The 12881-nt window shown below is 43.0% G+C and overlaps 2 protein-coding genes across 2 annotated transcripts; one reads left to right on the top strand and one right to left on the bottom strand.

The window, feature by feature from the left end:
* Nucleotides 1-579: 579 nt before the first annotated feature.
* LOC113172370 (calcium-activated potassium channel subunit beta-3) lies at nucleotides 580-2947 on the bottom strand. The gene is made up of 4 exons (XM_026375308.1): nucleotides 2862-2947; nucleotides 2156-2359; nucleotides 1544-1718; nucleotides 580-948 (listed from the first exon to the last, which is right to left on the bottom strand). The coding sequence occupies exons 1-4, from the start codon at nucleotides 2945-2947 to the stop codon at nucleotides 580-582; spliced, it is 834 nt and encodes a 277-aa protein (XP_026231093.1).
* Nucleotides 2948-4475: 1528 nt separating this feature from the next.
* si:ch211-38m6.6 (major facilitator superfamily domain-containing protein 8) lies at nucleotides 4476-11716 on the top strand. The gene is made up of 11 exons (XM_026375209.1): nucleotides 4476-4572; nucleotides 4803-4988; nucleotides 5404-5466; nucleotides 5921-6040; nucleotides 6256-6335; nucleotides 6825-7107; nucleotides 9009-9082; nucleotides 9484-9697; nucleotides 10589-10711; nucleotides 10865-10995; nucleotides 11548-11716. Exons 1-11 carry the CDS (start codon nucleotides 4497-4499, stop codon nucleotides 11626-11628), a joined length of 1431 nt encoding a protein of 476 aa, XP_026230994.1. The 5' UTR covers nucleotides 4476-4496; the 3' UTR covers nucleotides 11629-11716.
* The last annotated feature ends 1165 nt before the right edge of the window (nucleotides 11717-12881 follow it).

Here is a 12881-nt window from a genome sequence, read left to right as displayed (position 1 = left end):
AGTATTTATTTACAATGTATTGTGTGTGTGTATATATAAATAAATATATATATATATATATATATATAAATAAATATATATATATATATATATATATATATTATATTTATATTTACAAATTATTCAGAGGTCTGGTTAATGGTGACCAGCACTGGAATATATTTGATAATAGGTACATAAAAGATACAATGCCTAAATGTTCAGTTAAGTGTAATTGTTCCTAATGTTCATTTATACGGTATATAATAAAATGTGAAGTATATTACATATGAGCTGAGGTGTGAAGTACAAGAATCGTGAGGAGTTTGAAAGGCAGTGAATAAGAAATACAACAAACCAATTAAATAGATTCTCAATGTATAAATTTGCCACTTATGTAAATACTGTTAAGCCTTCGCTTTAAAAAACAGGAGCAGTTAAACTTAATGTTTCTTTACACACAACATTTAAGGACCACAACAGATGGTTCTCACTTACACTGATTTCTGTGTCCGTCACGTGCGGCTTTAATCCTGCCGGCGCTCGCTCACATTATGTACAGTTACTTAATTCAGTATTTATGGCACAAACGTCTCAATGTCATGAGGGCGACTGCATGCTGGACCTCCGGAGGAGTCTGTACAGTTTGCCCTGGGTGTATCTCGATGTCATCCTGCTCCCTGCAGTCTCGCTGCACAACTCAGAGGACAGATAGGCCAGACACTGTGTCAGCTTCACAAGGCCCACGAGTAGTGCTCCACCGCCCAGCATCAGACAGGGCCACAGCAGTGAGAACAGGGACCTTCTCAAAGTGTACTTCCTGCTTAAGATGACGTCCCTGGGGTGCCTCGTGCGGTCCGTGAAGCACGATGAGGTGTTCCCCAACTGACTGTCCAAGACTTTTTTCACTTTCTGGACTTCATCTTGAAGCTCTGTTTTGTCCATCCGGCATTTAGGTATGTAGAAACACTGGGGGAAGAAGGATATGATTAAAGTGTCATTTTTATCAAGTGAATAGCTTGTTACAGTCAGTTGCTGATTGCAATCAGTGAAACGAGCGGCAAGGTTCTATTTTTTTTATTCGTTTTTTGTCTGTTAAAAAAAAGAATAGCCCTCATAGCCTCCATTTACTGCACAGGTACTGACAAATCTCTGAATGGACAAGTGCAGCACAAGAACATCTAATAATGTATGCTGGCTTATTAACAGGGCCTCAGGAATCAGAGTACTGCAGGTTTGCCATTCTCTCAGCTGGTTCAGCACAATTTTTTGCCTATTTCCCAGGTGCTTTTTTAAATCCCTGCTTAGGTGGCTAATATGAAACGTCTAGACTCTGACTCCTGAGGAGCAAAATTAGGATCTACTAAACAAAGTGATCCTAGTGTCGTAGTGCATAGTCATAAAGCTTCAGTTCTCAAATCCACTCCAGAGAACTGAGTATCTCGTGGGTCTTCCTCCTCGCTGGTCGACAAGCCGCACATGCTGTGAAGCAGATCCAGGCCTGAGACTCATAAAGCTATAGGGTGAAATGTAAAAGCTGGAATTTACTGCTCTAAATCCCTACCTCCGGAGTGAGGAGGACTGGTTCTTCGTTAAAGTGTAGGAGAGCACTTTGATTTAAGTCCGTGAGGTTCACTGTCACCCTGAGGCACGGCACGGTGCTCACACCTCTGCAGTCCACCCAGTCCTTCGGTATGTCAGTGTGCACCAGCACGCAGCTGGTCTTCTCCTCCCAGTTACTGGAAAACAAAAGCCACAGAGGGTTCAGTGCTCTCACATCCCATTTTCTTAACCTCTTATTAATATAGTTGCATTTTAATTGAATTTCTTGTCAACTGCGGAATGCATTGCAATGAAAACAGATTTTCATTGTTCACACAGAGACCACAGAAGTACTACTAGTGCATCATTTGCTCATTAAGATTATGACCAGATGTGTGCAAAACTAATGACGCTCCCAGGAGCCTCACTTCTAGTCTGTGCTCAATGCTGATTAGCATATTATCATGCTTACTCTCTAAACTAAGATGGTGAGTTAGCATTGCCATGGTGTGAATGACAGCGTGCCAAAATCAGTATTTAATAAAAAGCTCTTCAAGCAAGTGTGTGAATGTGTATTTGTCATTATTAGTCATTGTATTGTCTCATCACGTGTACAGTAGCACGGACAGTGTACCTGTTAATGTAAGGTTTAACCACCGTGATGCCAACTACAAAGAACATCAGCACTGAGAAGGCAATCATGGTGAAGCCCAGCAGGATGGCCCTGTCCTCCCCGACACTGATCACTGGCATCTGGGTCCGAACTCGCTGTCCCACATGCCCATCTGCCCCTCTGCACCACTCCTGGTCCTGCGCTGCCCCTGTGTGGACGACCTCCCTGTGTCATAGACATATAGAGGTACATACACAGGAATATATGCAAAGACATCAGCCGCGTAACTGTGTTTAATCCAGTGATCTTTAACAGGAAGAGCAGTACAATAGATAAATGTGTGTGTAATAACATTGCTCCATAGCATCACTGGTGGACAGAAACTCCACAAAGTACCTGTAAGTATTAACTCTAATGACATCATTAGAGCTACAGACACTCAACAGTTTTAACAGGTAGGTAAATAAGTAAATCTTCCTGTGTGTGTGGGACTGGCAGTATTGAAATGCATTGAAGTTATTTTAGTCCACATAAACGTTTTTATCAGTTTACCTTTGTCACATCTCTCCTCTTTTCCCACCCGTAATGGACACACATGTACTCCTTGTATAATAATGAATACTCATCTACCTATGAGTGGAGCTTTTTTAAACTTTTCCTTCCTAATGACCTCCCTGCTGCGTTTTCAAAGCCTTCCTGCCTGACCCAGTCCCTCGTCTTCTCTTACCGTGTCTGCCGCTTGCGAGCCCCCTGCAGGTTGATGTTAATGGGGATGCTGAACGACCTCCGAGGGGAAGCTGTGCTCAAGATCATGCCCACTCCTGTCTCAGCCACCTCCCAATCCCAAGTATGTGGAGCCACCTAACAAGCTCCTCTCTATCTGAAAGTCAAATTTTCTCCTGTCAACAACTCAGACATCATCTCGTATCTCCAACAGGCTCCAGTGCAGCACTCTGACAGACTGGCTGGACCAGATTGTAGTTTACCCGCCGGGGAGCTTCCTGTTGTTTACCAAGGCTCAAAGGTGAGTGCAACAACACCTTCCGCCCTCTTGTGTGTTTCTATAGAAACCACCACAGGTAAGGCAGGTAGGATGCTAATGGCCTCTCAGTGGGCCAGTGAGGCTCAGCTGCATGCAGCAGTCTGTCATGGAAAAATTGAATCCCTTGTAGATGATTAACGTTTTGCACAAAATGAAGCACATGCACGAGGACACTGTTCAGAGTCAGAACGTTCACTTTCAAGTCCCTTAGGCAGGAGGAAGAGGCACAAAGTGGCACCTGATTGCCAAATCAACCATCGTGGCCCACACATACAGACAAAAATACTAACCTGAACACATGTGTCCTGTGACCTCGCATTATCTCCCAGCATCCTGTTGAGCTTGAAACCCACCGGATTGTTTCGTCAGTGTGTGATATAAGTGCAGGATGCTGAGCGAGTTTATATGTGTTATTCAAACAATTGAAACTCCCTGTATTATTCATGGCTTACTGGAAAAACATATGGCGGTATTAACCTGGTGACAGTTCTGTTTAATATAAGCCCAAGGCTAGGAACACCACAGCAGTCTGGAAATGGAGCCAGCCATTCAATAAAACAGACAGCGATGTCACATCTCATTTATTCAGGATTGAACACAATTGAGCATTATTTTGAATGTTGGTGTTAAGACTCCCTATTCTGGGAAATGTAATCATGCTTTGTCTGATATATTTTATTAGCTGCATGGCTTCGTGACTCCATGTGATTTAGTGTATGTGCGAACAGGAGAATGGAGCCGTTGTTGTTATTCACATCTAGAAAAGATATAAGTTTGGAAAAAAAATTTTCACGAGGTTGTGGGAGAATCAAATGCTTTTTGATGAAACGGGAGAAAACAAGATTAAAAATGTATAAAGCTCAGTGTACTTTACCCCACCTGGTAACTTGAGACAGTGCTTTGACCATGGGGCTCGCAGGGTGCTGCTGCACTGTGGACATGACTCAAACTGAATTTCATCTTTAACATAAAAGCCTAATGCTAATGGACCGCTGCAATCATTAGAAACTGGATTGTAATGTTGTCCAACCTTGTTTTGATGGTGGTGTCGCCTGCGGTTTAGGTCTCAACCCTGCTGGGCTACTTCTATAGGAGAAGACTCATGTGATAGCTGTTTTGTTTTTGTTTTCTTTTTTAATCTCTGGAACTTCTGAGACGATCTTGTTCAATGGTGCGACAAATTCTTCTGATTATCCAGGCCAGCAGTTGTAATTGGACGCACACTGTCTCCTGTTATGTGTTTGTAGCTCTGAACAACATTTCTGTACAAGATGTGCAGACAGAGGTCGGCGAATTGAAGGCAGCAAGCTACTGAGCACAATGGATAATCACCAGAAGAGGAATCTAACGTTTTTTACCATTGGACTGATATTTATGCTGAGTGGCGTCGAGTATGGTAAGTTCATTTTGACAGCTTTGTAGACTTGTAGACATGAGATAATGGTCTCATTAGAGCAGACTGGAATGAAAATCTGTCTGGTATTTTGGCTGTACTCACACATCACAGAGGCATCTGATTTAGTTCAAATATTTTTTTTTTTCTGTGGGTAAACAAGGTTGTCATTTAGAAATCTCCCTGCTTGTCTTCCTCGCTCATCCCGCGTCATTTGTTTCGGATGACCTCAGCTGTCATCCTGCCTACAATATGGAGCTATCTGCAGATTTTGAAGGCCCCTCCTTACTTCCTGGGTTTGGGTCTGTCTGCTTTCAGTCTGAGCGGGCTGCTCACAGGCCCGCTGTTTGGGTTCTGGTCAGACAGGAGCAAAACTACAAAATCCATCATTCTTTTCTCCAATCTCTTTGAGATCGCTGGTGAGTAGTGAAACCACGGGACAAGTCGTGTCATGTGTTCAACTTTGTAGCTCATGTAATTAACTAATTCACTATACATTGCAAAAAAAAATAAAAAATGATTGCAGGTTCCATTCATGCCAATTTTTTTGGATTATTTCTGGAGGGGAACAATTTTTGTGGGAGATTATTTAATAACTCTTGAGACATTTCAGTCAAAGTCATAAATATGAATGAGCTGGAGAAACACTGCTTCGGAAAAATGAAGTAATTCACTGTCTGAGCTGAGTTTCATGACAATCCATAAAACAGCAGTTGAGATTTTTCGTTTTTGAACTCTGCTGAATGATTTCTGGACAACAGCCATTAGAAATGTCTTCACACTGGAGATGCATTTTGGTATCAAAGCATGACTTTTATTTTTATTTGTTCTCAGGTAACTTCATGTATTTCATTGGATATTCAAAGTGGCTGTTGTTATGCAGTCGGCTTGTAGCAGGTGACACACACACACACACACACACGTAGTGAAACAACACCTCCCACACATTACACCTATGTGTGTAAGAGTTATTTTGTTAATCTACAAGGAACTCCACTGTCTTGCACAGTGACTATCAGAAATGCTTTTGATTTATAAACTAGGAAGGCCCCTCAGATCCTCTCGTTCCTCTCTTTCAGTTGCACCACAACTGAAACCTTTGGGGATGCTTCTTTCAGCTGTTGCTCTCTGAGCCGTTAAAACAGCTCTCCAGAGGCTCCAGAGGCTCCGAGAGGAGCGGAAAATTTAAATGTAGACCCAAGATTCATCTGTTTATTTTAGCTTTCACGTTGTGTCTCAGACATGTTACAGTTTTTTCTTGTAATCTTAGAAGTATAGAAAGTTTGATTCATCGTGTCGTCGTGTGTAAGTGGACAGAAAGGGTGTCGTTTTATTTTTTTTAATCTCTCAGGTGTTGGTGCCGGAGCAGGCTCCTCCATCTTTGGTTTCCTGACTCGAAGCACTCGGCCAGAGGAGCGCGCTGGGATCTTCGCTGCCATCATGGCCTGCAGACAAGTTGGCCTACTTGTCGGTCAGTCCCTTCCCCCTTCATCTTACCGCGGAGAGGGGTGTCATTTCACCTCTCTCTGCTTTCCCCCGTCTTCTGAGAAACACCAGACATGAAGAAGGATTTTTGGGATGTTGCCTTTGATGTTCAGTTGTAACTGTGAGAAGGAAGCGTTCAACATCCTGTTTTTCTTCCATCTCCTCTTTAAAGCTCTCCCCCCCCCCCCTCTGTCTCTCCAGGGCCGGCGTTCAACCTGTTCCTGCGGCTGTGTGATTTCAAACTGGGGCCCTTTGCTGTGAACAAGTACACCTCTCCTGGGGTAAGAGCATCCACATAATCAGTAATCTGACGTTCTCCAAAAGCCTCGTGAATGCAGAAACAGTCATCAAAAACAGTCGCTCTGCATTCTGCACTTCTCGCCGGCTCACATGTATCTTCTTCTTTGTTCTTGGCTGAGTTAGAAGAATACAGAAGACCTGCAGCAATACTCAGGCCTGTAACAGCCCGTATCGATCTTTGTTTTATTCAGAGAGATCTCATGAGTCTCTCTGAATAAAGCACCTGTAGTGCAGATATATCTTAAATGAGACATAACAAAGACGGTCCACACCTCTTTCCATTTTCCCACATCATTTGACACCGTGCATTTCACTTTGACTCCTGATTTCACTGTACAGGGGTTACTTTATTGTTGAACACTCACCTCCATACACTTCATTTCTCCTGCTGCTGCTTGTGCAAAGAACCTCTTTTGAAGGCAAATAAGAAAATATTTGAGGACACTCTTGTCTTTCTCCTCCGAGCTCAGATCTTCATGTGCCTGCTGTGGGTGCTGCTTCAGTTCGTCGTCCTGGCTGCGTACCGGGATGCGCCACCCGTCAGCACGGAGGGTGGAGCTGTTATGATGGAGATGAAGCAGGAGGAGGGCGACGAGGAGGAGGTGCCGCTGATGGGATCTGACGAGGAGCCGGTGCACACCTACAGAGCTGTCAGCTCCAACCAAACGGAGACCTCCGCCTCATCCGAGATGCAGCCCGTCCACGGCGCCTCAGAGACCTCGAACCCCTTCAAAAACTTCAGCGCCGGCAGAGGCGAGTGAGCAGGTTTGACTGTCTGTCTCAAGCAATGATTGTCAGCTTTCCTCTGCCCTATTTGCTGGGTTCAGGTAGGAAAGACGTGTCACTGCCAATGCACATGTTTCATATCTGCTCTATTGATTTTCTTTGCATGCACACACACACACACACACACACACACACACACACACACACACACACACACACACACACACACACACAGGCGCAGTCATACCTACACACTCTTTCCTCCCCTCATGTCTCTCTGAGGAGTTCTGCATGGCACGTCAGATCAGATTCCCCGTGTATTGATTGGATCTGTGTGTATGTGTCTGGTTTCTGTCAGCGTGCCTCTACGTGTGTGTGTGTATATATATGATGTCAGGTCTCCTGTTGGATTAGTGTCATAGTACGTTTACATGGAATGCAAGCGGTGACTGTGCTATTGATCAACTTTTTCTGTACTTTGTTAGTCTCTCTCTTCTCTGTGTGTGTGTGTGTGTGTGTGTGTGTTCGTGTGTGTCAGACCTTTCGATCGATTCTCTCCCTCTTTGAAGATGTGGCAAAGGGATGGATAGCAGACTTCCTTCTTTATTGACTGGCTTGCTGTGGTTGACTTGTGGAGGAAATGGAGACAGAATTGGTAATGCGGCCGACATTCTCCGTGCTAATTGACTTTTGGTTTTGAAGAAAGCCTACAACACCATAAAGTCGGGAGCAGATCTGGAGGATGTCTGCAGCCCTCGCACATGCTGCAGAAGCGTGTCTGAACCCTTACAGTGTGTCTGGTATTCGCTCTTGTGAATTATTGAGCTTCTCCGATTTTTTTTTTGTGTATCTGTGAGGAACCTTTGAAACTCACGCAGATCTTTTAGCTTTCTTTCACCAGATCTTTTGATTTTAGGCTGGGGTCATGGATCAAAAAACAACAGTTTCTTTCCCTCGGCCCGTTAGATTTTTCTCTCTTGATGTTGGCTTTATTGGCACGATAGAGGAAAGTAATACTGTTTGTTTCCAAAGCATTCAGTCTGTACTGGGTTAGTATTTCTGCAGATGTTTGTAATTTTACTGAGCATTTCATTAATCATACACATTTTCACATTCCTACATTCACTTTATTTTAACCTTCCCTGTTTAAGATGTATTAAGATACATCTAAATATTTAGAAATGGTTTAAAGTTCAACATTTTTTGGACTATGCTTGAATGAAGCACAGTCCACACATCTCAGAGAGTATTCTGCTCTGTGGAGCTTTAGCAGCTTGTAGACTGCAGTGATCTAATCTAATCATATCTAATTTGTTGGAAGTGCACCATTCAGTAATTTGCAGGCCCTTTTAAATCCAATTCTAATTCTTATTATATATATATATATGCACTAGTGTGCAAAAATTTAATGTGTAAATAATAGTGCAAACACTCAACAGAGAGAACTGCATCATAGTAGATCACACAGTGTAATATCAAACTGTTCCTCCAGCCATCTGGCTCGTACATCCAAATTTAGCAGCAAGCCCAACTCATCTCCCTCCTTTCCAAGTCCATAAGGGAGTTTTTTGTTCCAGGAAAAGCTGGTGTCAAAATTTGGAATTTATTAAAATGCCATTTTTTTCTTGTCTTATCATGTTTGGGATGCACGAAAAGAAGCGGAACTCACACTTATCTTTAAAAGAGAAACAGTTAATACGACTACCCAAGCCACAAGACGAAGCCGCCAGGATTCGCCTCACCTGCTTCTTTGAGTCTCGAGATTACTTTCAGATAGACCCGGTTTTCTTTTCTCTTTAAACTTTGTCTTTTATCTTGACCTAACTGGCATGTCTAAACTTTCAATTTAATGGTGCTCCTCCAGCCTATTTCATGATTTTCTCTGCATTTCTCTGTTTTTTAGTGCATCTCTGTCTTTCACTCTGCAGAGTTCCTGAGAGAGGAGGTGGTTGTTCTCCTCACAGCTCAGTTCATCACTCTCTTCAATCAGACAGCGCTGGAGGTGAGAGCAACTATCACTGAAATCAATCAGCCTGAGCTTCCAAACATTTCACACAATGCCACACTGTTTTTCCCAGGGATCCATCCGTGCAACGTCCTGCCTGTGAAAACGTGAAAAGTGTCGCTAAACATTCGACTCGACTGCATATAATTAGCCTGTTCCCTGACAAACATGCAGGCCTTCCCTCTTCTCATTAAACTGTGGCCACTGAACAGTCCCACAGTGCTGACCTGGGTTATATAATCATTTTAATATCAAAACAGAGCTCTTCTTTTGATCTGGACTGAATGAAGCTTTTGAGCTGCTCATTTCAGCTCTAATAGGAATCTCCTCCTCTACCTCTGACTGAATCAATTTGCACAACTGACTGACCTTGCGAACATCTTTCTAAAAATCCCCAGACCATGGTAACACCTCTGACGCAGCGCTACTTCAGTTTCGGTGAGCTGGGCAACAGCCTGATGTACAGCCTGTGCGGGGTGGAGGTCATCCTGGGCTTCTTCTTTGTGCGCTGGCTGAGCACGAAGGTGGCGGACCGTGCCGTGCTGGCCACGGGCCTGGTCATCTGCTCCACCGCCTGTATCTGGTGCATCATCTTCCTGTGCAACCCTCGAGGTGCTGACCTGTCTGGGAAAACATACAAACACACCTAGATGCACATGCAAAGGAAAACAAAGACTTAGAAATAGCACACTTTCTGTGCCAAATCCTTTCTGTCCTTCTGTGTGGAGCACAGCGTAGCCATACTGGGTTACACACAGGCTGGATCACATGTCCTCTGTAAATGATATCACTGGCAGGGCAGCAGGGGATCATGCAGGCAAACTGGATCCTCAGCATTTCTGTTGGCATTCGTCTGTTGTAACTTGCCACGTTTATCATTCTGATTACAAGTGACAGGTGCTGGAGCTGAGGAGAGACTGAGTACACATAAAAGGATTACAGTAATCTAATTAGAGAAAAAACGCTATTTGCTATAGCGAATCCTTCATTTGTTTGCTATTTGTTACAGCTACAGTTAAAACAAGCAAACAAAGACATAAAACCTAAAAGGCAGATACCTGAAGACAAAAAAAAAAAAAGTTTTTTTTTGGAAAAAGAAAATGCGAAAATGCTTTTTTTGATGATCAAATTCTAGACTCTCGGCTTACGCAGGAACATCCAACAGTTTGAGTGGGAACAAATTCACACCAACATGTGCATGATGCGACAAAAAACGTGGCGGCTGCCAGCTTGGCGGAGGTTTCGTTTTCAGATAGAGCTATCTCTGGTGGTGCCAACCCATTTGTGGAAAGGAACTTAAAAAACCTGACTGAAGTATCATGTCGCACACTTCGAATCATTATCTCTACATATCAACCAATAAAAGCAACAAAACATTAGAATTTAAAAAGCGAAGCTATCTGCCACATTATAAATATAAGCTGTGAGAATGTGAGAGTCTGTGTAAATGATGAATTCCTCTAATTCAATAACACTGAGTTATTATCACTGCACTCCTTCCAGGGGGTTACGAATGGGAACTGGTTGCCTTCATCATCGGTGTGTTTCTGCAGCTGCTGGGGCTTCCCTTCGTGGCCGTGTCTCAGGTGTCTCTCTTCTCCAAAGTCACTGCAGAGAAAACACAAGGTTGGCTCATTTTTCACTTATTAAAACAACAGATTGCTGCTCGGCATATGCTATGCGAAGAAAGAGTTATTCATGCTGTTCCTTTGAGCCATATTTTACCCTTGGCAGATAACACTAAATAACCCATAAGTCTTTGTAATGCATCACCTAAAGGATTCAGCCAAGGTGTCAGACGCTCAGTTGGGGGCCTCGCCACCATCTTGGGTCCTTTGTGGGCTGGAGGACTGACCGCTAATTTGTACATAATGCTGGGCATGATGCTGGCTCTCCTCCTAATGATAACAGTAAGTAGAACAAGGCAGCAAACATCAACAAAGAAAAAAGAAAACTTGCGATATAAGACTGTAAATTAGCTTAGCATAAGGAGTGGGACCACAGGGGAAACAAGAAAACAGTTCTTTTAGGTGTTTTATAGCAGCGTTTGTTAGTTTTGGGCAGAGTCAGGCTGCTTCCCTTCTCTGGTCTTTGTGCAAAGCTGAGCTGCTGCTGCCTGTTCAGTGCATAGCTTCACATTTATCATACATACAGAAATAAAAGTCATATTTATCTTTTCATCTAACTCTCTTATTACTATACTATAATGTTGTCGTGCAGAGCTGGTCCTGAATATAGTTACCCACTATTTACAGGCTGGTTTTCTGCCCAGTATGCATTTTGTCCTTTTTAAAGAAACCTTAAAAATGTTTTTTTCCACACACCCAGACTGATAAACAGTAGCTGTGGGGTGTACTTGCCAGTAAAAATCTTTACCTCAGCATGTCTTTGATAGCATCTGCTTATTACTCGGTGCTCTCTATCCTCCAAAGCCATAACACGCTGTACATTTTTTTGTGCAGGTAATGACCGTGCTGTCCTACGACCGCCTGGCCGAGCCCAGGGCAGTGCAGAGCGCCCAGAGCTCTGACAGTGGTGGGTAGCTGCAGTCTGAGCACAGAGCAAGAGAGGTTAAAGACGGACAAAGGGAGCCCCCTTCACTTGTGGGGGAATCAATACATGTGTGCCGAAGAGGAAAGTGTACGAGTGTGTGAATAAAGACTGTTCAGATAACATACTGTACCTCACAGCCTGCTGCAGAGGTTAAAATACAGCACGTTTTTGAGCCTCGCACAAAACTCTGTCTTCTGCAGGTTTCTTTCTTCTTCTCTTTCTCCGTGTCTGCACATCACCATTTGATTTTAATAACAATTTACACAAGGGGGCACCATTGCTCTCATATTGAATATTCAGAGGTAATTGAAGATGAAAGCCATTATTTTTAAACTGAACTATTTATATTCCCAGGTGCTGATGAAAAGATAAGGGAGCAGGTTTTTTCCATGTGACCTGCGCAGCAGTTTTTCATTTCTTATCTAAATTCTTTATTCATCTAAAAATAAAAAGAAAAAAAAAAGAAGAAATAAATAAAAAATAAAAAACCCTCTCTCTGAAAATGAAACAGTTGACACAATGAGTGCAGGAGTGGAGTTGTCAACATCTTAGCAGCTCCATGTCAGCGTAGCTGATAGAAGAAGAGGGTCAAAGAGAGTGAAGCTTTACAGATCTCCTGGCATTTGTAGTGTTGGAAGAAAAGTGAAGGTTATTAAAATAAAACGCAGCCTTGGATGTGACTAAACCAGTTTTGATGGTATCACAATCGCTCCCTCTGTATCTCCCTCTATTCCACTGTATCTCTGCGGGCAAATAAGAAGCTCCTGAATTAAAACCAAATATTAAGAAATACTTGTTAATTAGTCCTCTCTATCGTTTTTCTATGGGGGATTTAAAGTTTAATTACCTCTATTCATAATTCACAACATGACAGAGTACAGTCAGCTGTTCTTGCCTGCATTCTCCTCTAGGATGTGCTGTATGCTACACATCTGTGTGGCAGAGGAGAGAATGCTCCAAGCAACATCAAGGCATTGTCGATTCCCTTTGTAGCAATGAACATGGGTTTGGCCAATCTCTGTGTTTTTGCATAATTGCAGATAAGGCTCGGTACCCTTTCCCGTTTCCTTACACTCAGCATGTGATGTTTGGCTTTCCAAAGGCTTTTTTGCCCAAAATGGAAATTCTAATCTCAGGAACTCAAGGACATATTATATATAAGCACTTTCGTGGCCTGATCAGCGCGTTCAGGTGCTTGACATTTTAAGACAGATAACAGGCTGCAGAGAATCAGGTCAAGCGT

This window comes from Anabas testudineus, chromosome 17, assembly GCF_900324465.2.
Source record: "Anabas testudineus chromosome 17, fAnaTes1.2, whole genome shotgun sequence".
In the NCBI taxonomy this organism is placed as follows: Eukaryota; Metazoa; Chordata; class Actinopteri; order Anabantiformes; family Anabantidae; genus Anabas; species Anabas testudineus.
The sequence above is the reverse complement of the archived record's forward strand: the minus strand, read 5'-3'. Positions and strand labels throughout refer to the sequence as shown.